Genomic DNA, 20659 nt, shown 5'->3' on the forward strand with positions numbered 1-20659 from the left:
GATATAGCTCAAAAACAAAGGCCGTTATTTTAAAAAAGAATAATGCACAACATATTTTAGTCCTTGTTTTTAATATTTCGGCAGCTTTTATTTAACTAGTTTAAAAAATAACGCGAAAATGATCTCTTGATGGGTATCACTTGTGCGCGCGCCGTAATATCTCAAAACCCTATGGAGCCACCTTAAATCCACTCACCCTGTATCCATCAACACTGCCACCTTTGGTAGGAGCAACAGGTTTCCATGAAAGTTGAACACTGCGTGCTGTAATTTCACCAGTGCTGACATCTTCTGGCGCCCCTTCTGGTGCATCTTGACCAGAATATGATTGTTCAATAGCACTGGGTGGTCCCAGTCCAATATTGTTGCCTGCTTGAATCTTAAACTCCCAAAGCTTATAGTAACCAGGATCTGGTACAGGAAATACACCAATGGATGCATTGGTAATCCTTTCCTCTTCCCATTTAGCTGGTGGTTCCCCTCCGGCTCTCCTGTAGTTCAGTATGTAGTAAAGACCTGGTGCATTCCAATCGACCCTTGGCATAGGCTGGCAAATTCAAAAACACATACCAACATCTATTAGATTGCCATTTTTAATTACTGTATAGCAAACCAGGCATTAATAATCAAATTATTGTACATGAACGAATGATTCCACTAAATTACATGTATGCCATTTTACCGTATTAGGTCAAGAGAACACGCAAAATTTGAGCCAGCAATAGATATACACTGTAGAACGGGGCAAAAATACAGACGGGAAGCAGAGTAACAAAATGGCCAGACTAAGTTTTTCCTTGTGTCGTGATGCTTAATATGTCATTCTGTTAACTGATGTATCATTTATTTTTGTGATGTACAGTCTGTACTACAGTACCGCTCAAAAGTAAGTTGACAATGTTGACTTGATCCTTGAAACTCGATCCTCTTGTCTCAAAGTTCAAGTAACTCACATTTTCGAGATGCGAGGATCGAGTTTAGAGTCTCAAGGATCCAGAAACTGTTATCGTTGTTAAGTTGGTTATGTGAACCAAGCTTTACAAAATACTAACGTTCTAACAAAAAATAACGTTTGATAATCGCTCAACGGTTTTAATTTGAACTTTGCGACTGTTGAAGGGGTTATTCCCGAAATGTTTCGCAAAACGAGACAACTTTTCAGTACTTTAAAGAAAAAAAAAACATGTTATTTTACAAAATACTTACAGTCCATGCAATGTCAAGTTCTTCTGCCTTCTTTGGTACTCCTCTGAAATTGTCTGGAAATTTATCTGGTGCTGGAATATCAAAACAGAAATTCTCGTTACCTATATCCATACATTTCTTACAATACTGATGACAAGAATTTCTTTAACTATCAAGACCGTTTGTGATCATTTGCTTAATAATTTGCGTGATGGAGTTTATTGATGATTATTACAAAGTGTAATTCAATTATAATCATTCTTGAGAATTGTTAGACATCACAGGTGATAAGTAAAAAGTAACCTTGAATTGGGTTTGTAGTTGTCTAGATTGCAGTCATTTAGAGATAATTATTTATTATTGTATGCATATTTTATATAAACAATAGACTGCACCAATAATTATTCTACCTAATTTTCAGTAAAGCCGAATTATATAAGAGCCTTTTTAAGTTAACTTCTTATATGCAGGTTTCTTAGTCTATTCTTGAGAAGGAGAAGAATCAGCTGCACAAAGAATTTACTTGTTTTTGTTTCTTTTTAGATGCTGATAAAAACCTACCTCCTTGAGAAGTTCTGCAACTCCCTGCTGCTGTTGCTTCACTTGGGCGACTTGGACCAAAACGGTTCACAGCCCTCATGCGGAAGCGTAGACTTGCCCAGCCAGTGAGATTAAACGTAACCGATGTAGCATTGGGGTTTGTGACATTGTAGATGAATTTGAAGACATTTGGTTCGTGGTCTGATTCTTGTTCAACAAGGAAGTGCATGATGGGGGCATCATTTGAAGCAGTGGTAACCCAAGTCAGCGTTGTAGTTCGATTCCAACAGGTGTCTTCTGTTATTCCAAGGCTGGTTGGTGGGAAAGGAACACCTGTAGAAAACAAATTCAGTTGCTGATTACAAAAAGGTCAAGCCTGCATGGTTAGTGTGTTGGACTCCGGAGTGAGCCGTCCAGGTCCGAGCCCTGGCCAGGGTCACTATGTTGTGTTCTTGGGCAAGTCACACTTTACTCACTCTCAAAGGGCCTTTCTCCACCCAGGTGTATAAATGGGTATTGGCGGAATAATGCTGGGAGGGTGACCCTGTGATGGACTAGCATCCCATCCAGGAGGGAGTAGAAATATTCCCAGCCACTTAATGCTACTAAAACCGGGATACACATTGTAAGCTCCGGCAATATGGGCTGTTTGGCTCAAGGCTTACCGTTATCTTATCTTCTTATTTGCATCTATGACCTATCAGGGTAGGGATTATCTCTAAATTCAGCAGAATGAAGAATGACTTTCCCCCCACACACAAAGACGCACAAACACACACCACCACCAAGATAGGAGAGAGGCACTGCAAGTCAAAGTATTAAGTGCCTCGTCCCAGAACACAACACAGTGTTTCTAACCAAGCCCTGAACTAATTGTGTTAAATCAAGCTATCTTCCTTGCAAATAAAACAAACAAGAATATTCAATTTGTCTGTCATGGTAAAAAAGTCAAAAAATGAAATTTCTTCATCCAATATGTACCGTAATGATCAAGCTGTGCATGCTGCTTTAAGCCACATGGATAATAGAAAACAGCATGCTAACAATGAAGACATCCGAGCCCAAGTATTTCAAATTTGAGATTTAAAGCTTGCGATATTATGACATTATAGGGACCATCCGATCAAAGTCGGAGTATGAGATCAAATTATGACACTTCACACCGATCTTACACAAGTATCCTCTCAACAACAGGGAGGAGAGTGAGGGCACTGGGAACATAACTGGATTGAAAGTTGAAAGTTGTACTCATTCCTAGTCTCAGACTTGCACCCTGATCTGAAAGTCCCTTTTGTCTTTTCAGCAAGTTGAAAGATCAAACTGTAAATATAAGGTCTTACTTCCAATAACATTATTGGGGTTTTCAGTGATTTGCGGACTCCGAAATTCAAAATCTAACTAACGAAGATGTTTTTTCGCTGCCGTCAATCGTAATCATGGCATCAGCCAACAAACCATTAAAAACAGACACAAACAAAATGGAGCAAAATCTACCAATCAAAACTGACAGACGTGACCTTCTGACCTGGTTGAAGCAGACTTCCGTTTCCCGAGAGGTCCGCTAAGATGATTGACAGCAGCAAAAAGCGTAACGGTTTGCTGAGTACTGAATTTCAGAGTTTTCATATCCCTGAAAACCGCAATAGAAACACAGGGTACTGACAACACTTACATGGACAATTGAAATCAAACATACCTTGAATATTGATAATTGCAGATGCGGTATCCTCAGATCTTTTTGGATCAGGAGTATATGCAACACATGTGTAAACTCCAGCATCCTCAACCCTTATGTCAGAAATCGTCAGAACATTTTTCCATTGGTCCCACTTTATTTTTGAATTGTAGACAATTGTGGCATCATCCCGTTTCCAAAAGTATCCAATTTCCAACGTGGGATCATAAGTAGCACGACAGGTCAGGTCAACATTATTGCCTTCCTTGACAGTTCTATCCTTGGGTGGCACTACAATTGTTGTTTTTTCTGTATCAAAGAAGATCAGAAAGTTTTTCATGCAACTTGTCTCACAATTCAAATGCTATGTGGCAAGAGTTAAAGGAGCAATGTCATGGTATATCAAGTCATTTCTGATTACTTTCAAAGTGAAGGAAACCTCAAAATAATAGTTTTCCAATGCAGAAAAAGAAGCAATAAAAACACGAAAATACACAAGGATGGTTTTGACTAACAAATATTGAGACGGATAACCAACGACAAACTTGAAAAAAGATTTTTCACGATGCATTGTTTGTAACTAGGCTCCTTTAACATTCAGTGATACAGTGGCACTACAACTTAAAGACACCCCTTTACAACAAACTCCACAGTAAAACAAACAAAATTACAATACTGAGAGTGGAAGCCACATTAGCTCCAACTGGTTTGTGTGTGGGTCCTCTGCCCAGGTTGAATGGAAAGGTTGGTATTTCAGGAGGGAGAAAAACTGAAGTACATGGAGAAAAACCCTAGGAGCAAGGAAAGCACCAGTCCAACAACAAAATACACCCATACCGTAAAATTCCGGTTATAAGCCGTGGGCTTATACAACCTCATAAGGGGTTTTGGGTGGGCTTATAAGCGGAGGGGCTTATATCTGGGAGGGCTTATAAGCGGAATAAAAAAAAAAGATTCGAAACGAGCCACGGAAGTGTTGATCGAAATACGTTTTTAGGTTAAAACACATATTAATAAAGCAACATTTAGCCCTGTTCAGTACCGTCATTCAGCAGAGGGGGGCTTATATCTGAGGGGGCTTATAACCAGATGTATTTTTTTTTGTTTCAAGGTAGATGGGCCTATAACGGGGGGGGGGGGGGCTAATAACCGGAATTTTACGGGGAGGCTAATAACCAGAATTTTACGGTATATGGCAACTGGCCAGGATCAAACCCAGGCCATGTTGGTGGAAGGCACATACTGTCACTGCTGTGCCATCTCTGCTCTACAAAACCGTTCTTTAGCTTGGCCAAAGTTACAGGCAAATGTATCACTGTACGGAATTGAACCCTGGCTCAACAAAATGCACAAAATTAATTTAAAATCTACCCTGACATAACAAACTGAAGTTGAATGGGAAACAGGTCAACTGTTAACAACTCATCATGCTTTAAGTTGGGAAGTGAATCAGTGTTTGTGAAAGGTAATCAATGTGAGCGCAACTCCAATCTGACATGTTAGTTACTGCTGTTTGTGTGTTCAGCCTGATTTTATGAGTTCACAAAAAACCTAACTTGGAGAACAATTAACACAAATCAAAATAGTTATATCTGCAGTACTTTAACTGGAAACAAACTAATCTATTAGTACAATGTGTTTTCCAAAATGTTTACTAAAAAAAACTTTGACTTCAAAAAATGCAACTGCAGTGCTTGCACTCTACATGTTCCGATTCGCTTCTTAAGTTGTTATGCCTGGCAAATTGAGCCAACAAATCGTAGTGTGTTAATTAGCCTTAACATGTTCTTACGTAGGACGGTGGCTTCTGCTGTCGCTTGAGTGAAATTTAAAAAGTTCTTTGCCCAACAGCGATATTGACCAGCATCTTGCTTGGTAACCTTGTCAATTACCAAGGTGCCATCTGATAATATCCTATAGCCAGCCTGACCAATCGTGATTTGTGATTCAGCTCCGCCCTTTGGCGTGAAGTACCACTTAAATGTTGGTGGAGGTGCTGCATCAGGTTCACATTTCAATCGGCCTTCGCTATCTTCAAACAGGTAAAATGGACCAAATACTGAAAATGTTGGTGGTTTGGCTGCAGAGATGAAAATCAGAGTTAAGTTTTAGTTTGTAGTTTGATTAATTCTATATATTTAAGATATTAATGCAGATAAGAAGATACAGGGCTTGGAATTAAAAAAAATCCTTGAGTGGCCATTTGGCGACTACCGTAGGTGGTAAAAAAAAGTCGCTCTAAAATGAAATTTTTAAAAATTGTAGTCGCCAATTTGGTGACTAAACCAGAATTTTTTAGCCACCAAGGATGAATGTTAGTCGCATTGGCAACCAGTGAGTCGTATTTTTGAGCCCTGAGATACCATTTTCTGATGAAGAAAAACTGCATGTAACAACAATGAAATTACTTCCCTATTGAAACCAACAACAGAGCTACAAAGGCAAAGTGCATGAATCTTTGATCATGGAGGAAAATGAAATTTTGTCATTTTATTTTAGCAAATAAATACTTATTTATGACATGGCAAATGCAAAAACAGCTACGAGGGCCGTCTTCTAAATAGCAGTAATACTGTAATAGATTATGCAAGTACATACCAATCTCTGACTGACTACTTATGGTCAATATGAAACTTCATAAAATCATATTTTCAAAATAGCTTTAGCTCTTTATAGTTTATTTTTGAAAGTGTATTAGAAGACTTTATTAATTTAGTTTTCAGTGGTTTCGTTGAGAGTTGATAACTAAGTGTACATAACCATTGTTTGTCATAAACAATGAAAAAAAAAGCTGATTTTACTGCATGTTTCCCTTATGTGTTTATCATGTATTGGATGGACCTGGTCAGCCTTCAAACAGCGATTTTGAGGTCACAGTATAAGTTTGTGGGTCAAATTTTCTCAAAATCAACCTTTCCCGCATTATGTTTCTACGCTCGCACACAACGTTTTCTAGTTGAGGCTTGGCTGGACAGGTTTGTATCTGATCGCCATGTTTTTGTTCATCTAGGTAGCCTCACCTTGAAACCACTGTTCATGGTCACTGGCAAGGTCTATTGAAAGGTCATAAATGTGGCCATGCACGGGAAAACGTACACTTACGACTTTCTGTTGAACGGGTGAAATAATTAAACAACTATCAAACATGTTTTAAATGGGTCTACAGCCTTTTCAAACAAGTACAATGAAAGTTCAAACGGTTATTAAGAATTCTGAACCAGTTGCCAAGTCATTCAAACGACTTGTGAAAAATTGTAAACGGGCAGCTGAACCGCTCAAACGGCTTAGGAAAAATTCGAACGGGTAGCCGAACCGTTCGCAAGGCTCTTGAAAACTTTCAATTACCAGGGAATAATAAAGGACTAAACAGCTTTCTTTCTGATTAAAGTTATACTTACAAAAAAAATTTATTTAGTAAGCAAAACCGAATGACATGCATAGTTAAGCAAGGAAAATTAAACATTGACAAATTCTCGAAATGAAAATTGTATCCGTGTTTGCTAGCATTATAAGGAGGCTTATGATTTCAATGAACATTTTTCTTGTAAACGAGTGCAAATTTTTTTCGACGGCTTTCAAACAGGTATCCCCTGTAAGAACGGCGAGTCGTTAGTGTACGTTTTCCCGTGCAGTCACAAATATTGCAATAAACCTATACCATAACTTTATTTATAAGCACTTTGCTCTAATGCTCTTGTTATAAGAACATCATGCATCTCTATTGACTTGTCTTTGAGCAAAGAAGACAGGTACACTGTGTGTCAAAATAAATATAAATCTAGCAGTTACTGAGCAGTAATTACCTCGCACATTGATCCAAGTGGAAGACACGATCATTCCCAGACTACTCTCTGCAACACACTGATACATGCCATCCTCTTCCAATCCCACATTTTTGAACACCAACTTATTGTTTTCAATTTTCCTTTGAGGCCTGTGAAAAGCATGATAGAAATTTTAACCCCTGATACTGAGCTAAGCTACAAGTATGTCATTACAAAGAATTCTTAATGGCGGTTGTGACAAGCTTCCACAAAATTTATGTGAGAAAGATGAGAGTTTTGACATCTATTGAGCTCTGCCTGCACAAGACAATAGGCTAGTGGACAACTAAATACTGCCCTAGCTTTCCTGGTTTTCACTGTATGTTTTGATAAGAGTTTTGCTACTCCCTCTGGATGGGATGACTGCCCAAGGACACAGCACAATAGCCTGGGTAGTGCTTGTGAAGCCTAAGACAGTACGTACGATCCAGTTTCTAATGCACTTCAAACCATTACGCCACTGCATCTCCCATTCACAAGGTAACTACATAGTCTTGGGTGGCTATTGACTCAATTTTGGCAGCCTACAGTGTTAGGCATGGCCGAGACATAAAGCCCATAGAGTGCAGTAAATCTCAGCTAACTTACGTGGAGGAAGTGAGTCTTTTTCCATCCTTGTACCATAGAAATGATGGTGCAGGATCTCCAATTGCATCACAGAGAAGTGTACCATTTCCTTGGATGTCTATGATTTGCTTATCTGGAGGAGGCTGTTTCCCTCTCCAGTGTGGAGCAACTAATCAAAGAAATATTCCAATAAATACCGTAAATGATCTAATAAAAGCCTGGAGCGTCTATTAAATTTTAGAGGTTTTACAGGGCGCGTTAAATAGATATGAGGTGTATATGTTGTAGTTCAATTTTGACTTTGGTACAAAATTTTTTTAAACCAGTTCAAAAAATTTTGAACCAGCACAAAAATTTTAGACTAATACAATTTTTAACTGCTTCCTATAAAAGTGTGGCATTTGGTCAATCTGTAGGGTTAATATTTGTGGTGAGGCTTCTCTTTCAAGACTAAGGCTCTGCAAAGTACTATTATGTTTTTAATTAGTAATGTTTTATATTTTATTTTTAACTTCATGGTTTACTCTTGAGTAACAAAACAGAAAGTCACTGCACATTAATCTAAAAGCAGTTGTCAAGATGTGTTCATAATAAACAAGCTTTAATACTTAATTTGAATTGAGTCCTTTTTTCATTGTCATTATTTGATTTTCACCAGTGCTGTACAAGCAGTGTCTGACATTTGCAGAATTTAGAATGCCGAACGCCAAAGGCGGAAATATTACAGACTGCAGAATCACTTTGCTTGCGGTTAGCTTTTACCCCAGTTTGCTTGTGGTTAGAATCACTTTGCTTGTGGTTAGCTTCACCCCAGTTTGCTTGCGGTTAGCTTCACCCCAGTTTGCTTGCGGTTAGCTTCACCCCACTTGGCTTGCGGTTAGCTTCACCCCACTTGGCTTGCGGTTAGCTTCTGTTTGAGCTTAGGGGCATTTGTACATCCTTATCAAGGTTAGGCACTTGTTTAAGTGAGAAGGATTAAGCACTCAGTTTATTGATTAGGGTTAAGCACTCATTTTGGACGGTTAGCTTTTATTTGAGGTTAGGGCACTACACAACAAAGTCACCCTATGCTTTTTCACCCAGTCACTAATTAAAAACAACAGGTATTTAGCATTTGATATTTGTGTTTATTCTAAGAAGAATGCATTTAAATACCCTTTCTACATGCTGCAGAAAATGACAGCTCAGTAGTATAATCAAGTTCAATGTTCTGAGTGCTAGCTGTGCAAGGATATAAACTGGTGGGTGAAATAATGCGTTTATTCTACCAAACTCGGTCACAACACCCGCATAAGTACTTTCATTCAATTTTTCCCAGAAGGAGATTTGAATGAAGGAACAATGTCTTGTCGACACGATCAACTTTAATAGAGATAAAGTCTCCAACTGAAGAAGTAACGTTTGAATACTCTTTGTGTCACTCCGGCCGTTTTAGCGCCTTGGGCTGCACCAGGATTAAGATACTTCGTGCGATGAGCAGTTATGTTTATGGCCCACTTATGTTCCTTGCTGCAATCGCATGGACAGTTACAAGAATCCATTAAATCAATCTCTAGGAGAGATAAAAGTTTCGGAGATTGAATAGGTTTATCAACAAGCTTAACACAACTTGTGCTTGACTGCTGCTCCGCATGAAAAACTGTACGAAGAGATGAACAAATATGGCTGTCACTTTCACGTTGACTTCGGAATAGTTGTCATGTCTCAAGTAATTTCTCGACCACAATGAGCAGTTCGAGGGAGAAATAGCACTTCGTAAAAATCTCTTTTAGCCACCACTTTTCTTTTGTCTGCTGAAATAAGCCCACTTCTTACTTGTTATTGTCGAGATTCCCCACTTCGATCGTTCGATAGCTGTCTTCTTGCGATTGAATTCCAAGCTGTTTCACGGTCAATGGCTTTGCTAATGTTAAAGAACTCGTCTTCGATAAATAGTGTTATTGGCGATTCTTTTTTCACTTGTTTCTCTTTCAATGCCGTTAATTCTTTGCCAATTGTTTCTTTCGAAACACATATGGCATGGTTCAGCCATCTTTTGCTGTGAAGTGCGCATGTACGAATATTTAGCCGAGCGAATGGGAGTCTGGGAACGAAAAGTTATAATAACAACAAATCTGGGTGAAATTTGCAACAAATCCTTCGTGGTCAAGTGGTAGAGGCGCAGTGTTACAAAGCGAGAGGTCAGTGGTTCAAGACTCGGTAAGGTATAAGAAAAAAAAACTTAAATAAATATCTGTGTATAGGGGGTAGTGGGGAGAGTATAGTAAGGGGGGAGGGTGGAGGGTATATCAGGGGGGGAAGTGAAGGGGAGAAAGAGAGTAGGGAGGTAGGGACGAAAAATTTCCCGTAACTTTTCCGTATTTATTCTTTTCACCCCCCTAAAAATACCATGCCCCTATTTTTCACCACACCCCAAAAGATGAAAGCCCTTTTCAGACAGTTGATAAATAAACTGGTTCAAAAAAAATTGAACTGGTTTGAAAAAAATTGAACTGGTTTGAAAAAAATTGAACCAGAGGTTAAAATTGAACTACAACATATATTTCACACAAACTAAAACAACGTCTACAAAACAAAGTTTGTGAGTAGGAGTCTAATCTATTCTGCGCTGATGCAAAGCTATCGATGTTAACATCAATATTAGGGTCAACCATGTTGGAATCGTTGGCCTCTTTGATGTTCGAATCAAGCAAGAAACTAAATAAATTTCGTGATTTTACTCTATGGAGCGTTACCTTGGTTTTTTAGGCGATCCTTGGAGAGGGGCGTCTATTTGACACGGGGCGTTTATTAGAGAGGGGCGTCTAATACAAACCTTACACCTCCGCGGGAGCATTTATTAGATACGAGGCGTTTATTTGAGAGTGGGCGTTTATTAGATAACTTTGGGTAATACAGTTTGCCAAACCAAATACAGTAACATGTAATCAAAACCAACTGTCCATCTCACTATAGGAGCTGTCTATCAAAGATTACTATTGGAAAACTCACTGGTCATCTGATTGGCTACACAGGCAGCTACTATCAATCATTATAGCATAACACTAAATTTTCTCGCTGCTGATTGGTTTAAATTGATTATGTGATGTGAAAGTGTTTATCTCCGGAGAGACACTACACGCCCATAATGCCTGTCTGAGGAAAATACCTGGATAGATACCGGTAGTACTCATTCATGAAAATTTTTTGTAAACAAGTAGGCCTACAGACAAAAAAAATTCAAATGGTGCAATTTGTTTTAAAATAGAATTCAAGTCTTTTATCCTTAAAAAGTTAAAAATAATTCATGATGCTTGTTTTTGTATGGGCATGCAGAAGAATGCCAAGTAGTGAGCAAAAAAACGATAAAGTGTTTTTGTCTCAAACTATCAGATAATAGCTCTTTGGAAATTTGATGCTCTTAAAGAACACCAAATTTCTACAGGGCAACTATCAGCTGATAGTTCCTCAACAGAAACACTCTTGACCATTGTTTAAATAGTACTGTAAGCTAGCTCTCAGGAAACATGGCCTATTGTGGCAAGCATTCTGGCCAAAAAGTACTCAACAAAACTGCCAATTAAATCTTATATTATACTTAACATATAAGCCACTGGGTGAAACAATTAAACAGTTTGCTTCTACAGTATTTATAAAGAAATGTATGAAAAGTTCTCTCGCCCCAGCTGACTGGGTATGGAGGATGACCCTTCAAGCAGAGACAACTTCTCCACATATTAATTAAAATGGTATCAGTCTACTACCTTTTTTCTAAAGATGGTTTTATAAGAGATTGATTTAAATCATAAGAAAGTAAAACCAAAAACTAGTAAGTAAAAAGTAAATATTACTGAAACTTCATTTACCTTTTACTTCTAGCCTCATTGAGTAAATGTTTGGTCTTCCACTATTTTCAGAATTTTCAGCCTCACATGTGTATGTATCTTCATGTGCATCCTTCTTGACATTGACAATATCCAGACGCCTTCCAAAAAAGGCATCAGGGATCTCAAAGGAATTTCTTCCTTTGATAATTTGTTGGCCATTCTTCTTCCAAATTATCTTTGGTGCTGGCCTGCAAGTCATCAAGCATAAGACATTAAAGAGGTAACAATCTCCTTCAGTTGAATTAAATCACAAAGCACCTTGTCCTAAACCCTTTTAACAATACCATAGAAGCTCTATTTAACACCACCTTCTCTATAAAGGGCTTTCTTTCTAATAAGCTCCCCTCTAAAAGATAATTTTTTAACACCCCCCCCCCCCTTTATTACCACCCCCTTCCCCAACACCTCCGTATGTAGATCTTGACAAACACAACTTTTTGCCTTCGTAGAAGAGACTTTTCGTGGGTGGCATGTCAAGAGGGAACAATCTTCTACTGTTTGAGGAAAAAACGATTTTGTCCAATTTGACATTAAGCGTTTGTCTTGGGTGGCTCAGTCAAAGTTCTGGTTAGTTAAAAATGGTTTTAGCTAGTGAAATGAAAGGTGTGACAAGCTACTAGGCTAGTGAGCAAAAAAGTTAGTTTCGAGCCCTGAAAAAACTCACCTGCCAACAGCAAAACAGTAAAGAGTCTTGTTTCTCCCTTCAATAGCTGTTTCAACACTTTTGGGTGTCACCTTCCAAGAAGGGGATTGTTTGGTTTCAGGATCGACCATGTCTTCATGAATAAAAAATACATAACATTTATTATGCCATGCAACAACTTACATTGTTAGTTGAAAAAAATTTTTCCCAACAGCGCATGCACTTTTTGGCTAATTCGAGGTCACATGACATCTAACAATAAAAACTGTTTCCCGCTTAAGTCTCTGAGCGGGCAGCATTGCAAAATCACTGACGTCAGAGGGTAACCTTACAATGTTAAATTATGTTGCCCGCGAATGTTCCATCCAATAACTTGGGAGCTATATGAAACACTCAGAACTTGATAACACACACTCAGAATTGAATTGACCTACTAATGTTCCGAGTAGCCAGCTTAATATTCGGAATAGCTGGTGAAATGCGCTGGTTGCCGGCTTATTTTGACAACCCTGTTATTATTGTTATTATTATTATTTTATTTTTTGGATTTTCATTATCAAAGTTACATGTAGTTAACTCACTCTTCTTACCTGGTTGACTCTTCTGCAGAGTTATAACCCCAGATGTATAAAAAGTATTTGCAGCATTTATCTTACAGACAATTCCTCCTAAATCTTTAATGTCGTCGACATCTGTCTGGGTAACATACATAATAAACAATTCACCATCTGGGGAAATGGCTCGGTGGGCGTCTCGTTTGAATTGAATTTCCTTTCCTGTCCAAGTATAGACAGCTCCATAGTTTGGTCCATGTGGAGGACATTTAATGTTGAATGACTCCCCAAGATTAATTGTCTTGGTTTCAGCGTTTTCAGAAGCAAAATTGTTAATATCTGAAAGTAAGAGAGGAATTAATTAATGACTTGTTAATTCACCGTAAAACATTATTGTTCCAAGAGCTTCTTAAGGTCATTAACCTGTATTGCACTGCGCATCCTTACTGCGCAGAATTTTATGTGTAATAAGCGCGCGCGAGCGTGCGCACATAAACAAAATGGCGGCTTTTTTTCTCTGTGGCTTAGTCCGCGAGAGAAGTAAATTGTCGCTTTCTCGTAAAGGAGTCTGGTGACCTATCAATTTTTTCTCATATTTTGGGTGTAGCGATCAAATTCTTTCTGTAAAATGAAAACAGATCAATTCTTGTGTTTGAAAAATAAATTATCGCTAAAAACGTGTACTTTGCTGGTACTCGCAGAGGAATTTTAAAGGAATTATATGGAATGTACAAGGTCTTCCTGCTCCTAAACGAATCTGGTGACCCCCCTTTTTTATTTCAAAATTCAAGTTCCTTTAAAGTAATAACCGGTAGGCGAAGTTTGGTTAAAAAATTGTGTTCAGTTCTATTTCAGGGCAATGACCTTAATGCAAGTGTGCATTTCAAAACTTACACGTGTATGATTACTAAGCAAACACTGTTTGCCTATCATGACACAATTGTTATGAACTTATCAGTGATTAAGCCAGCATAAGCAGAGGATTTGACAGCAATTTTACGCCTTCAGTACTGACTTGCCAGGGCCGTAAATAGCGGAGGGGTGGGGGGGGGGAAGTTGCCCCCACCAGAAAAACTAAAAAAACTAAGAAAACTGACTAAAAAAACTAAGAAATTACGACAGGTGTGCAGAGTTTGCACCCCGCAGTGCAGAGCTTACCCCCGCAGACCAAAAATCCCTGCTTGCATAATAAATACAGTACCGCTCAAAAGTAAGTTACCACCCTCTCGCGAGACGAGAATCTCGTCTCGCGAGACGAGAATCTCGTCTCGCGAGACGAGAGTCTTGTCTCTCGAGACGAGACACTCGTCTCGCGAGACGCTTGTAAAAACTGCAAGTTCACGGCTCTAACTTCTCTCGAGATTTTAATTGCCCATTGTTAACCATAAATGTAGAAACAATAAGCGAGCGAACATCGCCTAGGATAGATTACCTGTGGTTGAAGACAGGTAATGCGACGTTTGACATGTCGGCCATTCAAGCGAGTTCTTCCTTCCCCGAATATCGCTTGTATTCCAAAGCAAAAGTCTTATTCAAAGTTGTATGTTTTAAATCGAAATCATTTCGTCCGTGGCTTTCTAAATCAGGGTTTTCAGTCAAGTAAAGTAACGCTTCGAAATTTATCGATCGATCTTTGCACGGCTTTCTGGCGGAAAATTTCGTCTGAACCCTATAGCGGCCAAAGAAATTATATTTGATCGGTTCAATAAGCCTACTTTCGAATACTTGTTACATATGCTATCGCAAACTGAAATTTAACCGTTACCAAGAACTTAAAAGGCAAAACAGAACAAGCGAACTACAAGCGAACTCCGTATTCGTAGTTACACGTAATGAAAATTATAAACATTGACAAGTTGTTTATTTACACAGCATGTCTGGGTTTCTGAGAGAATTCGCGTCATTCTCGAAATGAAAAATTGTATCCATGTTTGCTAGCGTTGAAGACTTACGGTTTCAACGACCATTTTCGATGTGTTAAGCTATTACAGCCACGAAAAACTTGGCTTCACAAGGTCCAGCTAACATTTTTCACACGTGAGCGGCGATGTTGGCGGTAAAATTATTGTAGTTATGTTTGTGACGTTTGAGCCCGTTGGCGGGACTCGAGCCGTAGAAATCGTAACACTGAATACGAATCCAGCGTCAAAATTAGAATTGAGCGAGAAAAAGCTATTTCATTCCACTCAAAATAGTACTAATCGGCAAATAATCTAGCTGAACGGCAAATAAACTTCTCGTTGATTAGAAGCCGACATTTGCATAGATCACAACTTTGTCGGCGTTCGTCGCCCGAAAGATAACACATTCCCCGCAAAAAAATGTCGCCGATTCCTCAATCTTCTGTGAAACTTTTATTTTAATAAACGCTCGCACTAAATGTGTTCTTTTTCATAACTTCACATTACAACTTGCAAGCTACGATTCGGCGGCAAGCGTGATGAAAGGTCAAGAAAGCATAACAAGCGTGACCTTTGTTTACACACCGTCGTAGATTCACTGTCAGATAATGATCTAAAGATAGGAAAACCTCGACGGCAGAAAGATTTCGCTTTCTTCATTTTCGGCTCATGTTTGAAGCGAGAGTAGTGCTTTTACAGGCGTCCTAACCTCTGATTTTTTTATCGTGCTTTCATTCACGTTTTGCATTTTTGATAAGAAAAATTCTTTTGCGACGCGACAAGTTTCGATTCAACCGCTTCTCGCGCTAGCACGCACGCAACATTTAATGCAAACCCGTGAAGATGTTGCAGTGTAACGCAAGTGCTTTGCTTTTGATTCTCGATTTTTGTGTTGCTTTAATTCACCTTTTGCATTTGTGATAGAAAGAATAAAGACCAGCAAAGCGACGACTTTCGATTGAAAAGCTCTCTCGAGTTCGCTAGCATACACATTCATCTCAAATGGAACTTTTCTTATGAGTGAAAAAAGACAAACCGATCGTTGCCAACAAATCAGCAATCTTTCCAATCAGGCAAAAACTTCGAACTTTAGTTGACAAAACGGCGAAATTTCCCGCGAGAGATTAATCGTTTTCTCGTAAGATAATTGCCGTAATTTATTCCAGACATTTCCGCTTCGTTGATTCTCGCGAGACGAGAATCTCGTCTCGCGAGACGCGATTCTCGTCTCGCGAGACGAGAAACTCGTCTCGCGAGAAACGAGACGAGAGGTGGTAACTTACTTTTGAGCGGTACTGTACCATCCACTCTCTCTTAACAAACACCCCTCTATAAGACGGACACCTCCATAACATGGACATCTAGTGTTGGTTCCTGCCATTTTTCAGTCATTTTCCTGCAACCAAACTCTCTTTAAGTTTGACGCCTCTTAAAGACGGACAATGGCCACTTTGAAACCATGTCGTTGATGTCATTGTCAATAATGAACAAACAAGTCAAGTTTCTAATACTATTTGTCTCACTTGTAGGATTTTAGGCGACTTTAAAAAAAAGACTTACAACACTTGCATGCACTGTGCGTAGCTGTCCAGCTTTCTTAGAATTACTGGCGTCATGTTACCTCAACTCTCTGTAAGTTGGACATCTCTCTAAAACAAACAGTAAGGGCTGGTCCCAATGGTGTCAGTCTTAGAGAGAGTTGACTGTATTACAGGTTTGTACATTGAACAAATAATGTAACTATTTTAGCTGAAATGCAGTTAAATGCAACTCTCACATGTTACTGCGACTTGAAGCTTTCTGCTGAATGTTTCCTTGTTGGTGACGGTATCTTTGACAAAACACTGATAATTTCCACTCTGTTCAGCTCCAAGAGACTCTCCTATCAAAGAGCCATCATCCTGAAGTTTGAACTTGCCCCCAGGAAAGAAAATGATGTCTGTTCCATTATGTTGCCATCTCCATTGTAATGCATTTTGACCAGAGGCCCCACACGGCAGTTTAAAGCCTGCGTTCAATTTCGCATCATACGGTTTGCCAAACTTAACTTCATCTGGTTTAAGCAAGTCATCGGATAAAAAATTTGTTATCCGTGGAGGGGTTGTAGTTTGCCCTGAAAACATAAATACACAAATTAATTGTGAAGAACTATTTAAACAATATTAGAAAAGGTTAAGCATATTTAGGGCTTACATGTATGACTAATGGTAGCCAACTAGCCACAGGCTAGTAAAATGCAGTTTTGGCCAGTTGGTTTTGGGCTTTTACAAGCCAAAATGGCTAGTGAAATTTTGCTGCAGATGGGAGCAAAACAAGTGAGGAAAACAAGAAACGATAAGTGTTAACCATAAACGATAAGTGATAACAAAGCCAGAGAAGACGGCGAAGTGCCTCTGCTGAATCATAAGTTTGCTTGAAAATTTTGGCTAGAAGAAAATTGGTTTTGGCTATTGAAATCAAAGCTGTCACTAGCTAGTAGGCTAGTTAGCAAAAAGTTATAGTCTCGAGCCCCATAAATTGTGATTTTGTCAGTGGCAAGAGATCTGCGAGACACTGACAAATTACAATATTTTGCAAAAACCAAGATCAATAATGTTTTATCATTCAATCTCTGAGCTTGTTTTTGGCCTAGGTAGTAAAAATATCAAATCACTCTCCCAGGGCTGGAAATATTTTTTTCGCTTGCAAGGACATAAATAAATTATGTTCTACTAAGACACCATCTTGGTCGGACAAAACAGAATTGTGGTCGGACAGATTTTTATTCAACGTTGCGACATCTTGTCTGACCACACCAAGGATTTCGTCGGACATTAGCAAAGTTTGGTCGGCTAATGTCCAATGACCGACTGTTATTTGCAGCTCTGCTCTCCAACAACTCTAGACAACTACCTTCCAACTCTCATGCCTTAGGCATGAGTCACACGCCTGCAAGTTGAAAACTTCGATCTCACACTTACAAACCAATTTCTCACGTCTAGTTGAAAAATGTGAGTTATTACAACCATAACTGACACACTGTCCAAAAAAATGTCAACTCAAACCAATGCGAGAAACAAAAAAAAACCATGTAAAATGAGTGAATGATGATACTTTCCCGAAAATCTCAGAGTTTTGACAAAAAAATGCATTGGGAACGACATCAAGTTTAGCAAAACATGTCCTGGGACTGGAACTGCCATACTTTCGGGACGTCTTCAAAATACTTTAGACATCATCAGAAATCTTCAGACATGGTCATGTTGTCTTTGGAAATCCTGGCACTCGCAGGATAAAAATCTCATGCTTTGAGCCAGAAAAAGTTGGCAGATATAACACTCTGAGTAAAATTACATGATTGTATTAATAATATCACAGATTTATAAATGATAAATATAATTACCACTGATCAGCGTTGTAAGGCAGGAAATCCATACCAAGAAACCAACACGCCACATTCTGAAGAATCACGTAAGTTGCCTATAACAAACAAACAAATGGATTCAAAGACAGTTACAACTGAATGAAGTCAGCTTAGAAGCACAACTGAAAAACCACGTCATTTCACTTTTTACTTTAAAGTGTTTTCTGTAGTGTGCAAAGGTTTATCCGACATGAATTTATGAACTGATCCACTGTCCTCACACTACAGAATGATGATTGTTGTTCTGCTTTTGATTGTGGGAACAAAAATTTGCTTGGGTCTCAAATTGTAAATTTCCTAATCACAAGGGTTTGCACATGCAGCAAAAAGTATGACATGCAAGAACTGATAGATCCAAGCTGGGGGGGGGGGGGGGTTGGAATAAGGGTTACGCAAATCCGCCAACCTGTGCCGATCTTCGGCCAAATCTGTCAATCTGCCACTATTTGTGTTCAAATCTAAATCTGCATTTATTTACTTGAAAACTTTGTGTGGTATTGAAGTTTCACTACAACAGGCAGCAGATGTTTTTTAGGCCAATTTTTGGTTTCTGCGACAATTTCGTCTACATAAAGACAAAGACCAGCCAAAGTGATCTGAACTTGGTTTAGTATTCACGATCCAAACTTCCTCACATGAAGATTCCAGAATCTGTGCCAAAATTCTCAGCTAATCCCCAATCCACTGTATTTTTGAAAACTGCGAACTCGCTCAATGTATTGCAAAAATCCACAATCCATACATGTACTTTTGGCCTGAAAATTTGCATTTTGGCAGTACACGCACATCAAGACAATCCTGAAGCATAGAAAGTTGATGATTTCCTTTAATCTCAATACCTATTTAGTTGGCAATGTGCTGATGACGTGTAGAAAAAACTAGATGTATATATTTATTACATATTTATTATCACCCCAGGAAAAGTTTTGTCCATGTATAAAATGAAGGACATTTTCACGGCGCCATAATTTTGATAACCAAGGACCAATTTAGTATTTTAATCGTTTTGCCCTTTCATGCGAGATCGTGAGAACATTCCAGGTCGGTCTGTCTAGCTCATGAAGGGTCTTCCGGAAGTTGATGGTTAGATATCTAAATATTCATAAACAACAAATTACTGTTTCATGTTAGCGGGAGACCATCTAAAATAAAACGTGCGTAAACACACGAGAAACCATTGCAATATTCATCGTTCCAATGCAATCTTAACTGCATTGGCGGCAGTGTTGTTCGAAGATATTTTCCCGCAAGAGTCTAGACATATTCAAATGTAAATCGATAAGACTTAAATAATTTTATGCCGTTCATTGGGCTGTAAAATTTGCACATGATGCGATGCTTATATTAGTCGAAATTCGATCAACAATTCATTCGGCCGTATTAAGCTTATATATATGCTATGAAGTTGTTACAATAATAAAAATAATACATACGAGAACTGTTATTACCAAAAAGAAGTATTGGGGACAGTGTAAAGCATCACAAAATTGTCCGAACTTGGAGAGGAACTCGAATATAGGAAACGAATGAATGTAAACTAAAAGTAGCCTTTTGAAGCCATGCATGCATCGATTTCAAATTTAGATCAACACATGTTGACAAGTTAAGTAAGCTCGCATGATGTTTTAAAATCGTAAAGAAGAAGCTGATGAGTTTGATCTACCGAGTGATAAATTCGCTAAGATGGAGGAACAAGATTGTCAATCCGCTATATTGGATGCAAGCTCAAAATGACTTAGATACAAGCTTTCAAGCTTAGCTTACTTTTTGTGGTTACCCTTAGTGGTGACTGCGATCTAAAATACCGTTTAAAAAATCTGTTGTCAAGCCTTTTAGTTAACGATGTAACTTGAAACGACGAATTCTTATCGAACATCGAGGGAAATTCCCAAACCAGTCTGGTCAACTTTTGAAATTGACCTGTAGCACTTTAGCTTCGTAAGTGTATAAAAAGCGCTCCGCGCTGTGAATCGATTTATAGCTAGGTTCCAGAGAAAGCTCACTACGAAATATATGATTTCAAAAGCTGTGATTGCTACCTAACCACGGCAAAACTAAATTAACAAAATACGAAATAACCAAAGTCATTATATGCCGATTCCCGATTCATCCGAGTTAGAAAACAAAATTACAAACAACCTTCAACTCAAGCCTATTCTAGCACTGAAAACACAAAATCTTCACGTTTAACCATGTCTTACCTTTTCAAAGGCACTTCAGAATATCCGAGTACAAAAATCCAAGCTTAAACTCTCTCAAAAACACCTTCGATCAACGAAATATTTTAGGTTTGAACGTTTCACACAGACAAACCGTTGATAAATGTACGGATTGTAAGGAATCTCCGGCTGGGCGCGCCATGATCACGTGACCCATGACGTATGTTGTTTGCATTTCGCGGATGACTACATATCTATTCAAGACTTATTTTTGGCTTTTTTCACCACACTTTCCTATTCATTATAAATCATCTCTTATTTTAAAGAACACGCATTAATGAT

At 38.6% G+C, this 20659-nt stretch overlaps 1 protein-coding gene across 1 annotated transcript in view; it reads right to left on the minus strand.

Annotated features, from left to right (window-relative positions):
• Positions 1–16913, minus strand: part of LOC144628584 (fibronectin type III domain-containing protein-like) — a 28793-nt gene extending 11880 nt beyond the window's left edge. The window contains exons 1-11 of the mRNA XM_078486696.1: positions 16533–16913; positions 12891–13193; positions 12322–12433; positions 11637–11845; positions 7813–7960; positions 7204–7334; positions 5193–5480; positions 3422–3709; positions 1747–2058; positions 1207–1277; positions 197–547 (exon numbers count right to left, since the gene is read on the minus strand). Coding sequence (XP_078342822.1) covers positions 197–547; positions 1207–1277; positions 1747–2058; positions 3422–3709; positions 5193–5480; positions 7204–7334; positions 7813–7960; positions 11637–11845; positions 12322–12433; positions 12891–13193; positions 16533–16878 — 2559 coding nt within the window. The 5' untranslated portion in view covers positions 16879–16913. The remainder of the gene's footprint in view (positions 1–196; positions 548–1206; positions 1278–1746; positions 2059–3421; positions 3710–5192; positions 5481–7203; positions 7335–7812; positions 7961–11636; positions 11846–12321; positions 12434–12890; positions 13194–16532) is intronic.
• Between the last annotated feature and the right edge of the window lie 3746 nt (positions 16914–20659).

Source organism: Oculina patagonica, chromosome 10 (genome assembly GCF_052425735.1).
Source record: "Oculina patagonica isolate OP01 chromosome 10, crgOcupat, whole genome shotgun sequence".
NCBI classification, from domain to species: domain Eukaryota; kingdom Metazoa; phylum Cnidaria; class Anthozoa; order Scleractinia; family Oculinidae; genus Oculina; species Oculina patagonica.